Source organism: Plecotus auritus, assembly GCF_963455305.1.
Source record: "Plecotus auritus genome assembly, chromosome: 5".
NCBI classification, from domain to species: domain Eukaryota; kingdom Metazoa; phylum Chordata; class Mammalia; order Chiroptera; family Vespertilionidae; genus Plecotus; species Plecotus auritus.
In genome coordinates, this window is record NC_137776.1 from 38,593,647 (window position 1) to 38,608,819 (window position 15,173).

The 15,173-nt window shown below is 51.2% G+C and overlaps 1 protein-coding gene across 6 annotated transcripts in view; it reads right to left on the bottom strand.

Moving 5' to 3' along the window:
- Positions 1-344: 344 nt before the first annotated feature.
- Positions 345-15,173, bottom strand: part of HDLBP (high density lipoprotein binding protein) — a 74,004-nt gene continuing 59,175 nt past the window's right edge. For all 6 annotated transcript variants that reach the window (XM_080669915.1, XM_080669914.1, XM_080669916.1 and 3 more), the window contains 12 exons: positions 14,904-15,122; positions 12,050-12,271; positions 11,738-11,956; positions 10,848-10,986; positions 9,125-9,270; positions 7,934-8,038; positions 7,529-7,663; positions 6,419-6,562; positions 3,742-3,927; positions 3,081-3,197; positions 2,806-2,934; positions 345-2,642 (listed from right to left, as the gene is read on the bottom strand). In XM_080669915.1, coding sequence (XP_080526041.1) covers positions 2,556-2,642; positions 2,806-2,934; positions 3,081-3,197; positions 3,742-3,927; positions 6,419-6,562; positions 7,529-7,663; positions 7,934-8,038; positions 9,125-9,270; positions 10,848-10,986; positions 11,738-11,956; positions 12,050-12,271; positions 14,904-15,122 — 1,848 coding nt within the window. In that variant the 3' untranslated portion in view covers positions 345-2,555. The remainder of the gene's footprint in view (positions 2,643-2,805; positions 2,935-3,080; positions 3,198-3,741; positions 3,928-6,418; positions 6,563-7,528; positions 7,664-7,933; positions 8,039-9,124; positions 9,271-10,847; positions 10,987-11,737; positions 11,957-12,049; positions 12,272-14,903; positions 15,123-15,173) is intronic.

Below are 15,173 nucleotides of genomic sequence, written 5' to 3' on the forward strand. Positions count from 1 at the left end.
CAACCGCATCTGCCTGAAGGCTGAGAGCCAGTCCTGGGGTCACCTAAGTTTGCTGATGGAGATCATTCAGGCAGAATCCTGAACTGAGTGAAGTAGCAAGGTACTGCTTCACAGCAGGTGAGGCCAGGTCAGAAGCCCATGGACAGGCAGCCAACCAGCTGTGACCACTGCTGCCTCCCACCACGGCCCCTGCAGGGCAGTCGGTTAATGTGGTGTTGAGAACAATATACCAGCTGGGAGAATCGCACCAAAGATGAGAACTATGTATGGATGTCCGTGACCACTCGAGTGTTCCATGGACTGAGAACACATGTGGTGTGATAAAACAAGCCTCAGCACACTGCATCTGGTTATGGGTTTTATTTTAGAATTTATAAAATTCCAGTGTCATCCATATTCATGAGCCTTTACACGTTTGCATATAATCTCCAAACTCCAAAGTTAAGGCCAAGGGATGGATTGTAACTGTGGACACATATGATATGGAAGACAGTCAACAAGAGGAAATGGACACTCACACCCCACCCTGCCCAGGGCTCCTGCAGCAGCACCAGAGGCAGCAGGAGAGCCCCAGGCACAGTCACCTCATGAGCCTAACAGCCACACAGTGAGAACCTGCAGTGTAGGAGAGGGGGCTGCACCTACATTTAGGAATAAGTGCAGATGTGCAAACACCTGTTGGGACAATTAAAAATCCACCTCTGCGGGAAGGGGTTAGATATCACAGAAACAAGAGGAGGAGGTTTGGGCAGAAGCCAGAAGGCAGGGGGGTTTGGAGGGGAGGGCAGTACACTGGCCAACAGGAAAGGCTCCAAAAACTCATGCAGATAGAAGGAACTCCAGGGACCAGGGAGGTAGGGGATGGTCCTGGAGAAAGGCAAGACAGCACCTTCCCTTCTCACTTCCTTTCTCAATTGACTCCATCTAATCTGGGGTCACCCACCCAGCCTATTCAGCTGAAGCAAATGTTCTTTCCTACCCCAATATATCACTTCTACATATGGGCACATTTGAGGCTGCTTGAGCTAATGGGAACTCACAGAGAATTGATATCAGACTTGTGTTAAGCAATTCTGGTCTATTCAGGAATTTCAGTCTAAAGATTGCCAAGCTGAGAAATAACCGAATTGAAAACTTCATGGAGGGGTTGTCAGGGAAGAAGTGACCTTCCACAGGGAAGGGCTGGGCAAGGGGTACTACTCGGCTTCTCTAGGAACTCCAGTAACTGGATGGAAAACTTGAGAGGGGCTCAGTCACCTCTACAGGGGTAGAGGTGGGGATGGGAGACCAGACAACTTGGAAACCAAGGGCCCGTCTGGGGCTCTCACAACACCTTGGCCACCTTTCCTCTCGAGCACACCTTCACCATGCTGGCTGGGGCAGGGCACCTTGTCTGGTCTGGAATGACCCACCACACCTGAGAAAAGCAGACTCCCTTAGTAGGACCTGGTCCTCCAGTCCAGGTTGAGTGACAGGCTCTCTCTACCCCAGGACCAGGAAGTTGCCTCTGAAGGCCAGCTCCCAGGGTCAGCACACAGCATCCATGTGTCCGAGGGCAGCCTGCAGGGTGGTGTGCGCACTCCCCACTCTGGACTTGCCCACTGGCCACTTGCAAGTGAGGGTGTGACCCAGAGCTGTGACAGTCAGTGGACTCAGGCACTCGTGACCAGAGCTGTTGGAATCAAGAGGCTGAGCACCTGGGGCGGCACCACCCTCACCATGAGATCACTACCACACTGGCTCTGAGGTAGAAAGGAGATTGGACTAGGCATTTGGGGAGGGGCAGGAAAGCCAAAGTCAATGTGACAGGTCAGCTGGGAGGGGAAGTGAGTCTCCACCTCTCCTCTGCGGGCCACCTCTCTCCGCATCCCTGTGTTTCTAAGCTCACACCAAACCCAGATGGTAGATGCCTCACTTACAGGCCTTGCTCAACAGATGCGGGGCCTCCGGTGCCTGTGGTGCAGGGGCACAGACACTTGGAACCTGGACCCCCTCTGGGTCCAGGTGCTCCAGTGTGCACAATGGGCCTTCCTCCCACCCTGTGGTCTGGGATGAGCGAGCTTTGGCAGTGGGAAGGAGGCGGACTGCAGTCTACAAAGGGCTAGACTACAGGCAGAATGAGAAAGAGAGCTGGGAAAGGAAGAGGGCAAACGTTTGGCTTTTCTAAAGTCAAGGAAATTTATTTCCTGAGGTCACGACACAGGAAGTGGGCTCAGCCCCCAGCTGTGCAGCACTCTTAGTGGGGCCAGGGCCTTATTGACATGCCGGTGGACCAGGAAGCTTGTCGTGAAATGTCCAATTGCCTCTATTAGTGTTTGAACCGTGGAAAGCCAGCCCATAGCCGGTGTCAAGGGCAGATCCTGAGCATGTGTCGGGCATTGGCCAGGCCCGAGGACCAGCTGCACACAGTGCCAGGCGCCCGGCTTCACTGTGAGACCTCGGGGAGGGGGAAGCGTCAACAATTTATGGAGGGTCCAGCTGCTGAGTCAGATTGAAACAAACCATTGTGTGGTGGGGTTTGGGTCAGCAGGCTGGAGAGGTTTGTTTTCTGATCATTATCGTTTGGGGCCCCAAGGGAGGGTCTTGGGGGCCACCTGAGCCCCAAAGCTGGGAAATTCTTCAGAGCTGCTCATATCCGGAGCCTGTGGGGACAGAGAGGGCACAGCTTTACTAAGCAAGTTTCACTCAGGCAGCTCCAAAACGGACCCACCCTCTGACCCTGGGCCCACCCATTGGCGGGTGAGTGTGGCAGGCGTCCCCACTTCCTGGGCACAGAGAGGGTACCCAGGATGAGCACCGTCTGACCTTCTCGCTGCTGTTGGCGGTCCAGGGAGCATCCCGAACCACAAAGCCCTTGGAAGGTGCCTTGGACTCCTCGTGGGCCGGGGGCTTCATGTACACCTGCAGGACCTCGCTGTCCACCACGTCAGCTAGCTGTGGGCACAGGTGGGGTCAGCTGGCAGCAGTGATTCCCCGTGAGCATCTACTGTGCTCACCCTGCTTTCAGGTGCTGGGGCTCGCTGCACCTGGCAGGCATCTGAAAACACCTGCATGTGGCCTCACATGACCCCAGAACTCACATATTCTTCCTCCAGGTTGAGGATGTGGTCGATGGCCTCCTCCACGTTCTCTGGGAGCCCCGTCACGGTGACACAGTTGGGGTCCGGGGCCCCGCTCTGTGGGAAGCGAATGTCCACCTGGAAGGAGCACACACAGCAACTTGAGGTGGCTCCAAGTGCCCATTAGAGAATTTTGGACTAAACAGTGGCCATCAGGTATGGCTGGAACAGTCCATTTCTAGTGTTTTCCCTTTGGGTTCATGAAACCTAAGGACCTGGTTCATGGTCCCTCTTCTTCACGACATGTGAGACCAGTGCACTGCAGAAGCACCTGGTGTAAAGGCCCCAACTCCAAGATGCGTATACCTCCTAGGGAATGGCTGGGGTGGCAGGCATCCAAACTTGGGGGCCAGCACAGGGCACTGACCAACGGCATCAACTTACACATCTGTAACCCCACTTGACCTCACTGCCTTAGCGATAAGCACCTGAGCCTTGGATGTCTGCCCTTTCAGACCTTTGCTGGCCAGTGAGTGTGGTCAGCAGTCTCGGCAGGAAGACTGAGGCCCTGGTGTCCCTCACCAGCCCATGGAAGAAAGCTCTGACAGCAGGAAGTACACCGATCTCATCCATGGGGCTTCCAGGACTAACATACACCCTTCACGGTGGGCTGAAAACACACCTTGAATTCATCCATGATTTTGCGAATGGCTTTGCCACGGGCACCAATGATGCGGGCGTGGACACGGTGGTCTAGTGGGACATCCTCAGAAACCATCTGTTCAAGTTCACCCACAATTTTCAGTATGGCATCCCGGGCAGCTTCTGTGTTCTTTTCATACCCTGTGATGGTGATTTGGTCCTGCGGCTGAGAAAGGAGAATCCATCAGAAGAGGACATGTCCCAGGATTCCTGGCTGGGAGGGGCATACAGGGACGGGAGAGCGTTAGCTGGATTGAAGGAGGTAGGCTTCAGTTCAAGGGGAAAGACTGATCCACTCAGAAGAGAAAGAAGGTAGAAAGAAACAATATCCATTTATTTAGCTCCTGCCCCCTCCCAGTAACACACAGGAAAACAAAGAGCACCTGCCCACAAAGACATGGCAGGACACTAGCAGGTGAGGGGTCAGGGGAGGTCCTCCTGGGCCCCTCGTCTGGAGGGGTCTCAGTGGAGACGACCGACCTGGAAGAATGTGCCAGATGGTGTAGCCAGTACTCCATACCTGCAGTGCCCTGCCCGGGGTCTCCAATCATACCAATGTCCGGATGAGCACACCAGATTGGTAAAGAGTGATTAGAGCAAACAGATAATTCAAGGCACAGAGAAAGAAATGGGAAAACAAAAGAATCGCCTCAGACCACATTCTTTTTTTTTTTTTTTTTTTTTTTAATATATTTTATTGATTTTTTACAGAGAGGAAGGGAGAGGGAAAGAGAGTTAGAAACATCGGTCAGTTGCCTCCTGCACACCTCCTACTGTGGATGTGCCCGCAACCAAGGTACATGCCCTTGACCAGAATCGAACCTGGGACCATCAGTCCGCAGGCCGATGCTCTATCCACTGAGGCAAACCGGTTAGGGCGTCAGACCACATTCTTAACACATTGCGGGTGGATCATGAGCATTGTCGTGTTTTCATATTACAGTGTTTTACATAAATGTTAAAGGCACGCCTTAAATACCCAATGCATTTTTAAGTTATTTATTACATGTTCTTACAAGCTAATATCTTTTTAAAGTATGATACTTTGTAAAATGTATTTTGTACTCGTTTAATAGAAACTTATCTGGCCACTGGGTAAAGCTAGCAATAAAACGATTGGGCACAATGTGTTAAGGACAGAAAAGAATATTATACACGCAAAAAAGAAGAACAGAACACAGTGTAAGAGAACTAGAGAACAAGAATAAACATCTGGATCCCTGGCCAGCATGGCTCAGAGATTAGTGTTGGCCTGAGAACTTAAGGGTCACGGGTTCAATTCCGGTCAAGGGCACGTACCTGGATTGCAGGTTCCCTGCCCTGGTTGGGGTGTGTGTGGGAGGCAACCAATTGATGTGGCTCTCTAACATCAATGTTTCTCTCTCTCTCTCTCCTCTCCCTTCCCTCCACTCTCACTAAAATCAACTGGAAAAATATCTCCAGTGAGGATAAAAACAAAACGAACAATAACCTGAAAATGGAATAGAGGAACAGGAACTTAGAGACCCACCTGGGAGAGAGACAGAGAAACCCCAGGAGTCTAGATGAAGCAGATGTAGGACAGGAGGAGACGACCCTACCCGGTCCCCACCCAGCAATGCCTAGAAACCCCCACCCCCAAGTAAGGCATCACCCAGGGCAGTGCCAAGCACAGAACACAGTTGGCATAATTCTCACAGGAAAAAGCTGTGTATGAAAGATGTGGCTGACTGACCCTACTTAGCTCATGGGATGTTAACAGTCTAAACACTAAAAAATGACTTTATAAAACCAATAATTATATGGGAAATTTGAGGGAAATAAAGGTGAGGGGTTGGAGAGAGCTAAATTCTCAAGATCAAGATAATTAAAAAATCAAGTAAAAAATAAAGGAAGAACAGCAATATAAACATAATCCTTAGGAAAAGAGAAAAACAGAAGAAAAGGCAGTGAACGGCTGTACCTTGGGCAGGATCAGGGCAGGGAGCACAGAGGAAAAGGGATACAGGGTCAGCACCTACAGGCCTGCCTCACTTTCTGAATGACCAAGACCCTGGAAGGGAAGGCTGGGGATAGAAGCAGGCAGGAGGCCCGCAGTGACGCTCAGACACAGGTTGGAAAAACATAGTATGGTGGGACCAGGCCAGTCTGCAAAGGCTTGTTGGGATTTGCTGGCCAGAAGGTTCCAGGGAACCATTTCTGGGTGCTCTGCTGTGCAGCCAATACTGCAGGAGACTCAAGGAGAAACTGGGCTCCCCACCTCCCCAAGGGTGAGCCTAAAGGCCAGGAAGGGCCTAGAGGTAGGCAGGGGTGTTGGATGCGGTGGGCCCAGGGAGGGCCCATGCAGTGCAGAGGGTAGAGGGCGTGCAGTTCTGCAGGGCTCCACCTGTGAGGACAACTGTGTGAGGACCCTGCCAGAGCCTCCAGATAGGCACAAGTCCACATGGCAACACATCCATGACAGGGAAAACCTCACTCAGCTGGCACATGCCAACATGGGGCCCAAATTCAGAGCCAAACTCAATCCTCAAAGACCTGCCACTCTGGATCCTGCTCTCTCACCTCCCAGCTGAGCACCTCCTGTTTGGTCACTGTTCCCAAGTCAGGACAAACGTCAATGAGAATCCATCTGCCCCCAAAGTACTCCAACGTGCTATCTGACCCGAGAGGTCTCTTACCTGGTTCCCATCATCCTTATCAGGAAATTGGATGTTCACATCATGTTCCAAGCGGATTTGGGTAATCACTGCCCCCTTTCTCCCAATGATTTTGGGATGGTATTTAGGGTCAACAGTGACGTTTAGCTTAAAACTCCTTAAAGCCTGTGGATGAAACAAGTGAGAATGAGGCAAAGGGTGGAACACTTGAGCCTTGAGCTTCACTTCACTATCACATGTATCCACTCCAACCTAAACCTGGAAGGTGTCCTCTGTTACCACAGCAACAAGAACAAGGCATGGCTTTTCCATGCGTCTGTGCCACATTCCATCATCAGCTAGTGATGAAAACCAGAGCCTTGACCTGCACAACCAGGTCCACAGGGCCTTCAGAAAAGGACCGGAGAGGCCTGGATGGTAACAGGTGGAGCTGTGTGTTCCTAAGCTGTGGAGCAGGGATCTGACGAACAAGCATTAAAGAGGCCAAAAAGAAAGGAGGGAACTGAAGTGGTAAGGGGACATAGCCCCAATGTGTGTGGCCAGAAACCTGGTCAGAGGACAGACCCCAAAGTCAGTGCTGTGCCCAAGACAACTGTGCCACACTGACACTGCAGGATGTCTGAGCTCAGTCATGCCCCCCAGTGAAGAGCTGGTACCCTGCTTAATCTGCAACTACTAACAGTGCCCAGGACCTGCCCACTGTGCGTCACTCAGGTGACCCCCGGCTCCACCATGGGCGGGCGGGGCTGTCACTCCTCATCAATAGCAGGGACACCGCATCCACTCTGGGCCTCAGCATATCCTGGGGTCTCTCCAGCAACAGCTCTCAAAAGCTCTCAGAGGGCCTCTCAACCACAACTTCCCTATAAAGTTGAAGGCACCATCATGTCTCAGATGTACTTGGAAAGAACTTGCTAATAAACAAGCTACATTGAAGGAGTCCCTCAGCACTGTTCTGATAAAAACTCCCTATTTAGCAAGACCTCTGGACGTTGACTGGGTCTGCCTCCGGCCTCCTGATTTAACTGGTTGAAGTGTAGCTGGGGTGCTGGGTCTCTTAGAAGCCCCTGGTGATCCTCAAGTGTGACCACACTGAGAGAAGAAGCATCCACAGCCCCACCTGGTGCTCACCCGGTCCTCCTGCTCTGCCTGCAGCTCCCGCACACGCTCCAGGAGCCCAGCCTTGGCCCGGTCCAGATTTGCAGCGAGGCCTGTGATGGCGATGACATCAGACTGCAGCTCAGGTGCTGGGACGTGTATATTCACCTGGTGGACACGGGAACAGACCTGATGTACGTGGGGGTCCCTCAGGACAGGAATGTGTCTATCTGGCTCCTCCGGTGGTGAGCTTGGAAGCCTGGATCAACCTGCCTGTCACATTTGGCCAGGAGATACACCCGCAAGCTGGGGACAAGGAGGTTGGGTAGTGTGAAGCGTGATACCAAGAGCAGGAGGAGGGCACCTTCCCTGGGTTGGGTGTGTGACAGCTCACTCCCTACACCTGGTTTCCAGGGATAGAACCTGCAAACTGCTCACCTCAAACTCGTCCATCATCTTGCGGATCCCGCTTCCCTTCTGTCCGATGATGTACCGGTGAAGGTCAAAGGGCACCTCCACTTCAATAGTGACAGGAACCAGAGCCTACAGGGAAGAGGGTTGTCAGGCCCAGAGTAGTGAGCAGTGACTCTGTGGGCTCAGCAACAGGACTTCATGGAGAGAAGTACAGTGCATGTCGGAACCTTCCACACTGTTCCCCATGGACTGAGTAGGCCACTGCTAACCCCAGAGAAAACATGGGAAAGGGTCCAGTATTAATGCTGGCAGAGCAGCTTTCAGACCCTGGCCCCAAGCCTCTGCTCCTAAATACAGAAGGCCCCTTGTTGAAGCAAAACAACGGAACAAAAATCCAGGAAAAACAGGACTTGAGACAGGGGAGAGCCCTTAGACACAGAGGCTGCCCCAACTCCCAGCCTCACAGAGGTAAAAAATGGACTATGACCACCCCAGTCCTAACCACCACCAATGGCACCAACCCCTAGACATGGGAGAGCTGTTTCTCACCTGTCTCTCGGCTCAATGCAGAGGCTCTGTACACCGTGTGTGCAGCATTTAGAACAGCACCCAACATGTAGGTGACGCTCAGTAAGTACTCACTGCAAAACTGACTCATCCTCACCCTAGCCGGTTTGGCTCACTTGATAGAGCATAGGCCTGCGGACCGAAAGGTCCCAGGTTTGATTCTGGTCAAGGGCACATGCCAGGGCTGCAGGCTCAATTCCCCAATTCCCCAGTGAGAGGTGTGCAGGAGGCAGCCAATCGATGATTCTCTCTCATCATTGATGTTTCTCTTTCTCCCTCTCCCTTCCTCTCTGAAATCAATAAGGAAAAAAAAAGACAACCATCTGTAACAGTACAATTCATTTAAACAAAAACAAAACAAAACAAAAAACAACACCTGACGCATCCTCACAAGTCCAAACATCCCCACTTCATAGAGAGAGACCCTCCAACTGTGCTCTCTGAAGCCCCCAGGCTTTCAGGCCCAGGCTGGCCCCATGCTGCTGCCAGGTCTGGGGAAGGAAAAGCCTCAGCCTGCAGTACACAAGCCACAGTGCTCGGATTTAGAACTTTATAAAAATCGTGACTAGATAGACCATGAATCTGCCACTAGGGAAGCATCCCTCAGGTCACCACTCATCCCCAAGGAGGGGGAGGAGCCACACGCACCTCGAGGGCTTCCTTGGCAGCTTCACACTTTTCTTTGCGGCCAGAGATGATGATGATGTCACATCTCCTTGGAGAGCCAGGGTCAGCCTCTCTGCCCTCCCCAGCATCATCACCATTCTCCTGAACAGCTGGCTCCACATTATGAACTGGGGAAAGAGCAGAGGGGCAGGTCACACAGGCCTCAGTCATACTGCCTCACCTTCAACATGGACCTGAGTACTCGAGACACAGGAACTGGTGGCAGGAGAGGTGAGAGGTGCCCACCATGTTTGAGAGGGGAGGAGAGATGTTCCCACGGCCCAGGAGACCTGGTTCTGGGAGGAGGCAGTGGGAGGGGCTTGAGAGATTTAGGAGGGACAAGGTGATGCTGCATCAGCTTCTTCTGCTACAAAAAAAGCAAGCCACAAGAATAAAGCAACCTGAAAACAGGACACAGCAGCAGCTGGTGAGGCTCCTATGGGCCACACTGGGGACCATGTATGTACCCAAATTAACACCAAAATAATACTCCTGGTGTGAAACAGAATCCAGTAGTCTGTACGATATAAATAAGTAAGCAGGCCTGACCGCCTAGAGCCATCACGATCCTGGATTAAAATTGGGGGATGCTTCAAAACAGAAATTCTGAATGTCATTAATAACTCACATAATCAGATCTACAGATTCTGATGAACGTGCTAGGGTTATTGCAACTGACGTAAGAGAACATCCTTACTCTTAGGAAATAGCCACTAAGGAAAAGGGGCAGGTCTGAAAACACAGTGTGTGCGTGAAAAGGTATGGGTGGGTGAGAAAGATGGGGAAGGTTGGAATAGTGAATACAAAGAATACATTTTTGTTCTATTCTGTGCAATTTTTCTGAAGTGTGAAATTACATCAAAATTTAAAAAATATTCAAGTGTGAAACATAAATGTGGCATGGATGATCTAACTAGTTTTCAACTCGAATTAGCCTATATTCCGAGAGAAGCAGAGGAACTTCGGTAGCCAAGACAAGCTGCAGCACCAGACAAAGTCAGAATACACCAGTGCACTCAGCAGGCTGCAGGCTCCCAGCTCATCCCAGCTTGACCTGGTGGGTCCAGGGAGACTAGTCACAGAGAGAGCGCATTCTTTGTGACAATACAAGGAACACACAGAACTTACAAAGTTAGGTCTGAGACAAAAGCCAGATCCTGCTCATAGGTCACCTCCTACCCCATCCTATCCTGGCGACACAAAGCAGAACCAGATAACAAGCAAGATACTGGGAGCTGAAGGACAGCCAGTCACCCAGTGACATCCTTGGATGGGTCAGAGGCTTCTATCCCTTCTGTAGCAGGGGGCACAGGACCCAGAAGGGGTCCGGAGAGGGAGGCTGCTGTGCAGATCAGATGCAGCCTCACCACAGCTCTCAGAGGGCCTGTAAGGAGCAGGGGGACTGAACACAGGCTTCCCCTCCATTGAGGCTGCAGGTCCTTTCTCTCCTCTGGCCTGGTCATCAGCTGCAAGCCTCTAGGACATCTGAAGGGCACCTCGTTACCTAAAGCAACTGATGAGGCCATTACCTGGGGACCAGGGAGCCTGAGCCTCTGAAAGCCCCAGGTCCCCTGACATGTCCAGCACCAAGATGGACGAAGCTTCACCAGGAAACATGACAGCCACCTGTCCCCGCCTCTCCCCAGACCAGGACCATTCATACTCCTACCTCCCACCTAGCATAGAGCTCCCCGTGGGGACCCACCTGGGTTCTCCTCTTTGTCTGGGAATTTAATTTGAACATTATAGTCCCGAGTGATCTGCTGGATTCTGGAACCTTTGGGGCCCATGACAGAGCGATGGAATTTCTGGGGTATGGCACACTCTATGGTCACCTGGGCTTCCTGGGGGGAGGAGGGCACAGCAAGAAGAAAAACAAAGGCAAAGGTTAAGGTTAACCACTTATGGTTGATTCCTGTTTACACCACCTTCCTCTGCAGCCACTTTGGGAGTGCAGACACCCCCTTTTCAAGGTGAATGAATCCAGGGCTCATCTTACAATGGGTTGAAGGGAGGAGGGTTGTGGGAGGGGTCACAAGGAGGCCTTCTGAAACGTTTCCCCAAAGGAGGAAAGCATCAATGGTTCATCCACACAAAACTACTCTGTTGCTTGCTCCCAACCAAAATTTGAATATAACATCTGATTTCTCTCCATACAGGGAGCCCCTGCCCCTATCCTGCAGGCAAGTGGCCATGTTAAGTTCCAGGTGATAGGGACCTGAAGATGCTGTGGCTGTGTCTCCAGTTCTAAGGCCATGGCAGGGAAATGCCAGGAGAGAGGAGGGCCCAGTTCTCTACAGGCTGGTTTAGAAAACCCAGTGTGTCTATGTGACCTCTCCGTGGACTCCCTAACACTCTGTCAACCTCCTTTCCTCCCTTTGGAGTAGAGGAGGAGGAAAGGCAGCTGGTTCCTGTACACATGGCACTTTCACAAAATGGACAGCTAAGTTGCTTCTCACAGGCAGCCTTTACCCACTAAAGGAAGGGCAAGGATGGGAGGGAGCCTGCAAACTGAGGGATATGTTGGGGGCAAGACCACTCCCCAGCTTTGAGTGGCTGCCAGGCCTAGCACCCTACAAACTTCTGGGTGCTTACCAGGTCTTCAATGATCTCCTGGATGCGCTTTCTGGCCGCCTCCACACATTCCTTGGCACCCTTGAGAGTCACTTTGTCACTCTGTGTGCCAGACCGTGGGAAGCTAACCATCACCCCACCATACTCCTCGGCGATTTCCCGCAAGACTTGGCCTCTTCGAATAACAAAATGTCGGTGGTGCTTGGGGTCTACCAGCATGTATTCTTCCACCACATTATCCTGCAGCATGGAGACAAGAGAAAGAAAGTAAAGGACCAGCGGTGAAGGCCCCATTCCTGATGCTCAGGTGGCCCCAGGGAGACCGGGCCTTACCAGGTTCTGAATCAAGGCCTCCAGTTCCTTTTGGGCCTCCTTGACAGCATCCTCTTTTCCGATGATGGTGATCAGGTCCTGGTCCTTGTCTTCTGCCGTTGGGAATATGATGCGGGCTCCGGTGGTGTCACGTACCTTGCGGATCTTGCCACCCCCTTTGCCGATGAGGAACTTGTGGTACTCTGGCTTGGCTCGGATGTCAACAGTAAAACTCTTGGTTTGCTGCAGAAATCAACCCCATATACATTGGGCCTGATGCCACCTGCCCGGCCCCAGGAGCAGATGAACAAGAAGCCTGATAGGACAAGAGTGTGAGGTGGAACTTACCTCACACTGTCCCAACGTCCTCTCAATGAGGCTAATCAAATCTCACCCAAAGAAATGTATGGCCACGCAGACCAACTGCCCTTGTACTTTGCTTAGCCTCAGTGGAAGATACCAAGACAGAATATCAGACCCAGAGTCCCATGCCTGGCACTTATCAGCCATTACCAAACTCTGTCAGGCCCACATGGTGTGGGGTGCATCTGCACAGATCTATCAGCCCCTCCTCCCAACAAAGGTAGAGTGTTCTCTGTCCAGGTATCCCTTTGCCAGTGCCCTGGATGAGCCTGCACACAGCCAGCAATGCCCAAACCTAAAGCTCAGAGACCCTAGCCAACCAGAACACCATCTGACACCAAGAAACTAGATTCAGCCCTGGCCAGTGTGACTCGGTTGGAGTGTCGTCCCATAGACCAAAAGGTGGCAGGTTTTATCCCCAGTCGGGGCCTGTGCAGGAGGCAAACGATTGATTTTTCTCACATCAATGTATCTCTTTCTCTCTCCCCGCTTCCTCTCTCTCTAAATTCAATAAAAACAATTAAAAAAAAAAAAAAAAGAAAAAAGAAATTTGGGCCCAGGAAAGGCCCCACCACAGGAACCTTGCTGCAACGTTAGCTACTTTGGCAGATTGATTCACCTGGAGGGACATGCTCCTCTAGGCTGACTCTGGCCCACAAGCAGGAAGAAGAAACACAAGGAAGAGCAAAGCAGGACTGCCGGATGCTAAGCAGCACACCCATATTTTGCCACCTTCCAAGTGCTGACTCCACAGAACACCACAGAGAGCCTCTAACTTCAGACAAATACTTGCAAACAGCAGCAATGGAAAGCTAAAAGGTTAGGCAAGCCCAGTCCAGCAATACAGTAAAGGATGACACAAAAAACCAAGCGGGGCTTCCCCCAAAATACAAGTTTGGTTAAACATTTAAAAAAAAAAATCAACTCCTGCTACTCAACACATTGGAGCCCTAGCAACGCAGCAAGATGAGATACACAGGTGTACATAACAGAAGTGCACTGTCCACTCACAGATTATGTGTTTTACATAAAACTCACAAGAATCGCCCTAGCCAGTTAGGCTCGTGGACAGAGCGTCAGCCCGCAGACCGAAGGGTCCCGGGTTTAATTCTGGTCAAGGGCACATACCTTGGTTGCAGGTTCCCTGGCCCTGGTCAGGGTGTGTGCAGGAGGCAACCAATCAATGTGTCTCTCTTACATTGATGTTTCTCTCTGTCTCTCCTCCCTCTCCCTTCCACTCTTCCTAAAAATCAATGGAAAAATATCCTCGGGTGAGGATTAACAAATATCTATATATATATATAAAAAAGTCTAATACGCCAAGCAACGGGCCATTTGACCAGTCACTATGATGTGTACTGACCACCAGGGGGCAGACACTCCAACTGGTAGTTGCTGGGGTCCGGCCAATCAGGACTGGGCGAGAAGGGCTGGACACGTACTGGAGCTCTCCCACGGTCCTTCCCCGGCCCGGTGCACGGTCCGGATTGTGCACCGGTGGGGTCCCTTGGCCTGGCCTGTGCCCTCTTGCAATCTGGGTCCTCTTGGGGGATGTTGGAGAGCCGGTTTTGGCTGGATCCCATAGGCCAGACTGAGGGACACCACTGGTGCACAAATCCATGCACTGGGCCTCTAGTAAAAACAAAACAAAACAAAAACTCATAGGAATCCACACAAAAAGCTACTGGAACTATTAAGTAAGCTTTACACCAGATACACAAAACAAGGCCAATACACAAAATCAAATATATATATTTCTACGCGCCACATTATGAATTACAAAAGTACCATTTATGATAGCATTAAAAAGCAAAATAGATGTAAATTGAGCAAAACATGAACAAGACCTGCATGCTAAGGACTACAAAATGTCAATGAAAAGTCAAAGCCTTAAAAAATTGACGAGCTAGACTGAAAGATTCAGAAATGCTGAGATTTCGCCCCAATTTGATCTTTAGCTTTGACATAATCCCAATAAAAATCCAAGCAGGAATTTCCCCCCTGGAAATTTTCCAAATGCTTTTGGAAAGGGAAAGGGTCTGTAACAGCCACAGCAATCTGAAATGCAAAACGCTGCTGGACCCACCAGGTGTCCCGTCAAGGCAGCCACTCCAACCTGTGGTGTCCCCTGGAATGAAGCAGTGCCCACACATAGACTGGCAGACAGGTTTGACAAAGGGGCAAAGATGACTCAATGAAGAATTTGGGGGGCTGTTGGGCAAAACGTGTTATTGCAGAGGTGGTCACACAAACACTGTTTGTGAACACTACATTAACAAGGGTGGATTTAACTGTATAAAAATACTTTTTAAGGTAAACAATAGATTTCCTACTTTACAGACGTGGGCATCTGACTTTGAAAGGCCCTTCAGTAATGGCAAGATCAAAGAGACATAAAGGTACAGGAAGTTTTCTGACCTGCCACAAAGAAAGGGTTTTTAGAGTTTCTATCCTGAAGAGAGGACACTTCTAGCAAGCAGCACACAGTGACCCCTCCCGGGGTGGCACTCACCTTCTCCTCTGCCAGGTGCAGGAGCTGTTTCTTGGCCTTCTCCACATCCGAGGAAGGGCCCCTGATGACAACTGTGTCACTTCCAGAGCCTTCCACAGGGAAGTGAATGTGGACCCCGCCGCACTCCTCCATGATGGAGCGGATCAGGCGACCTTTCGTGCCAATGAGGGAGTTGTGCAGCTTGGCAGGGATGGAGACCTCCACCTCAGCTATGTTGGCCTGAAATCACACACGGCACAAGGGAACCACGTTTTTGTGTGGCAAGAAGGG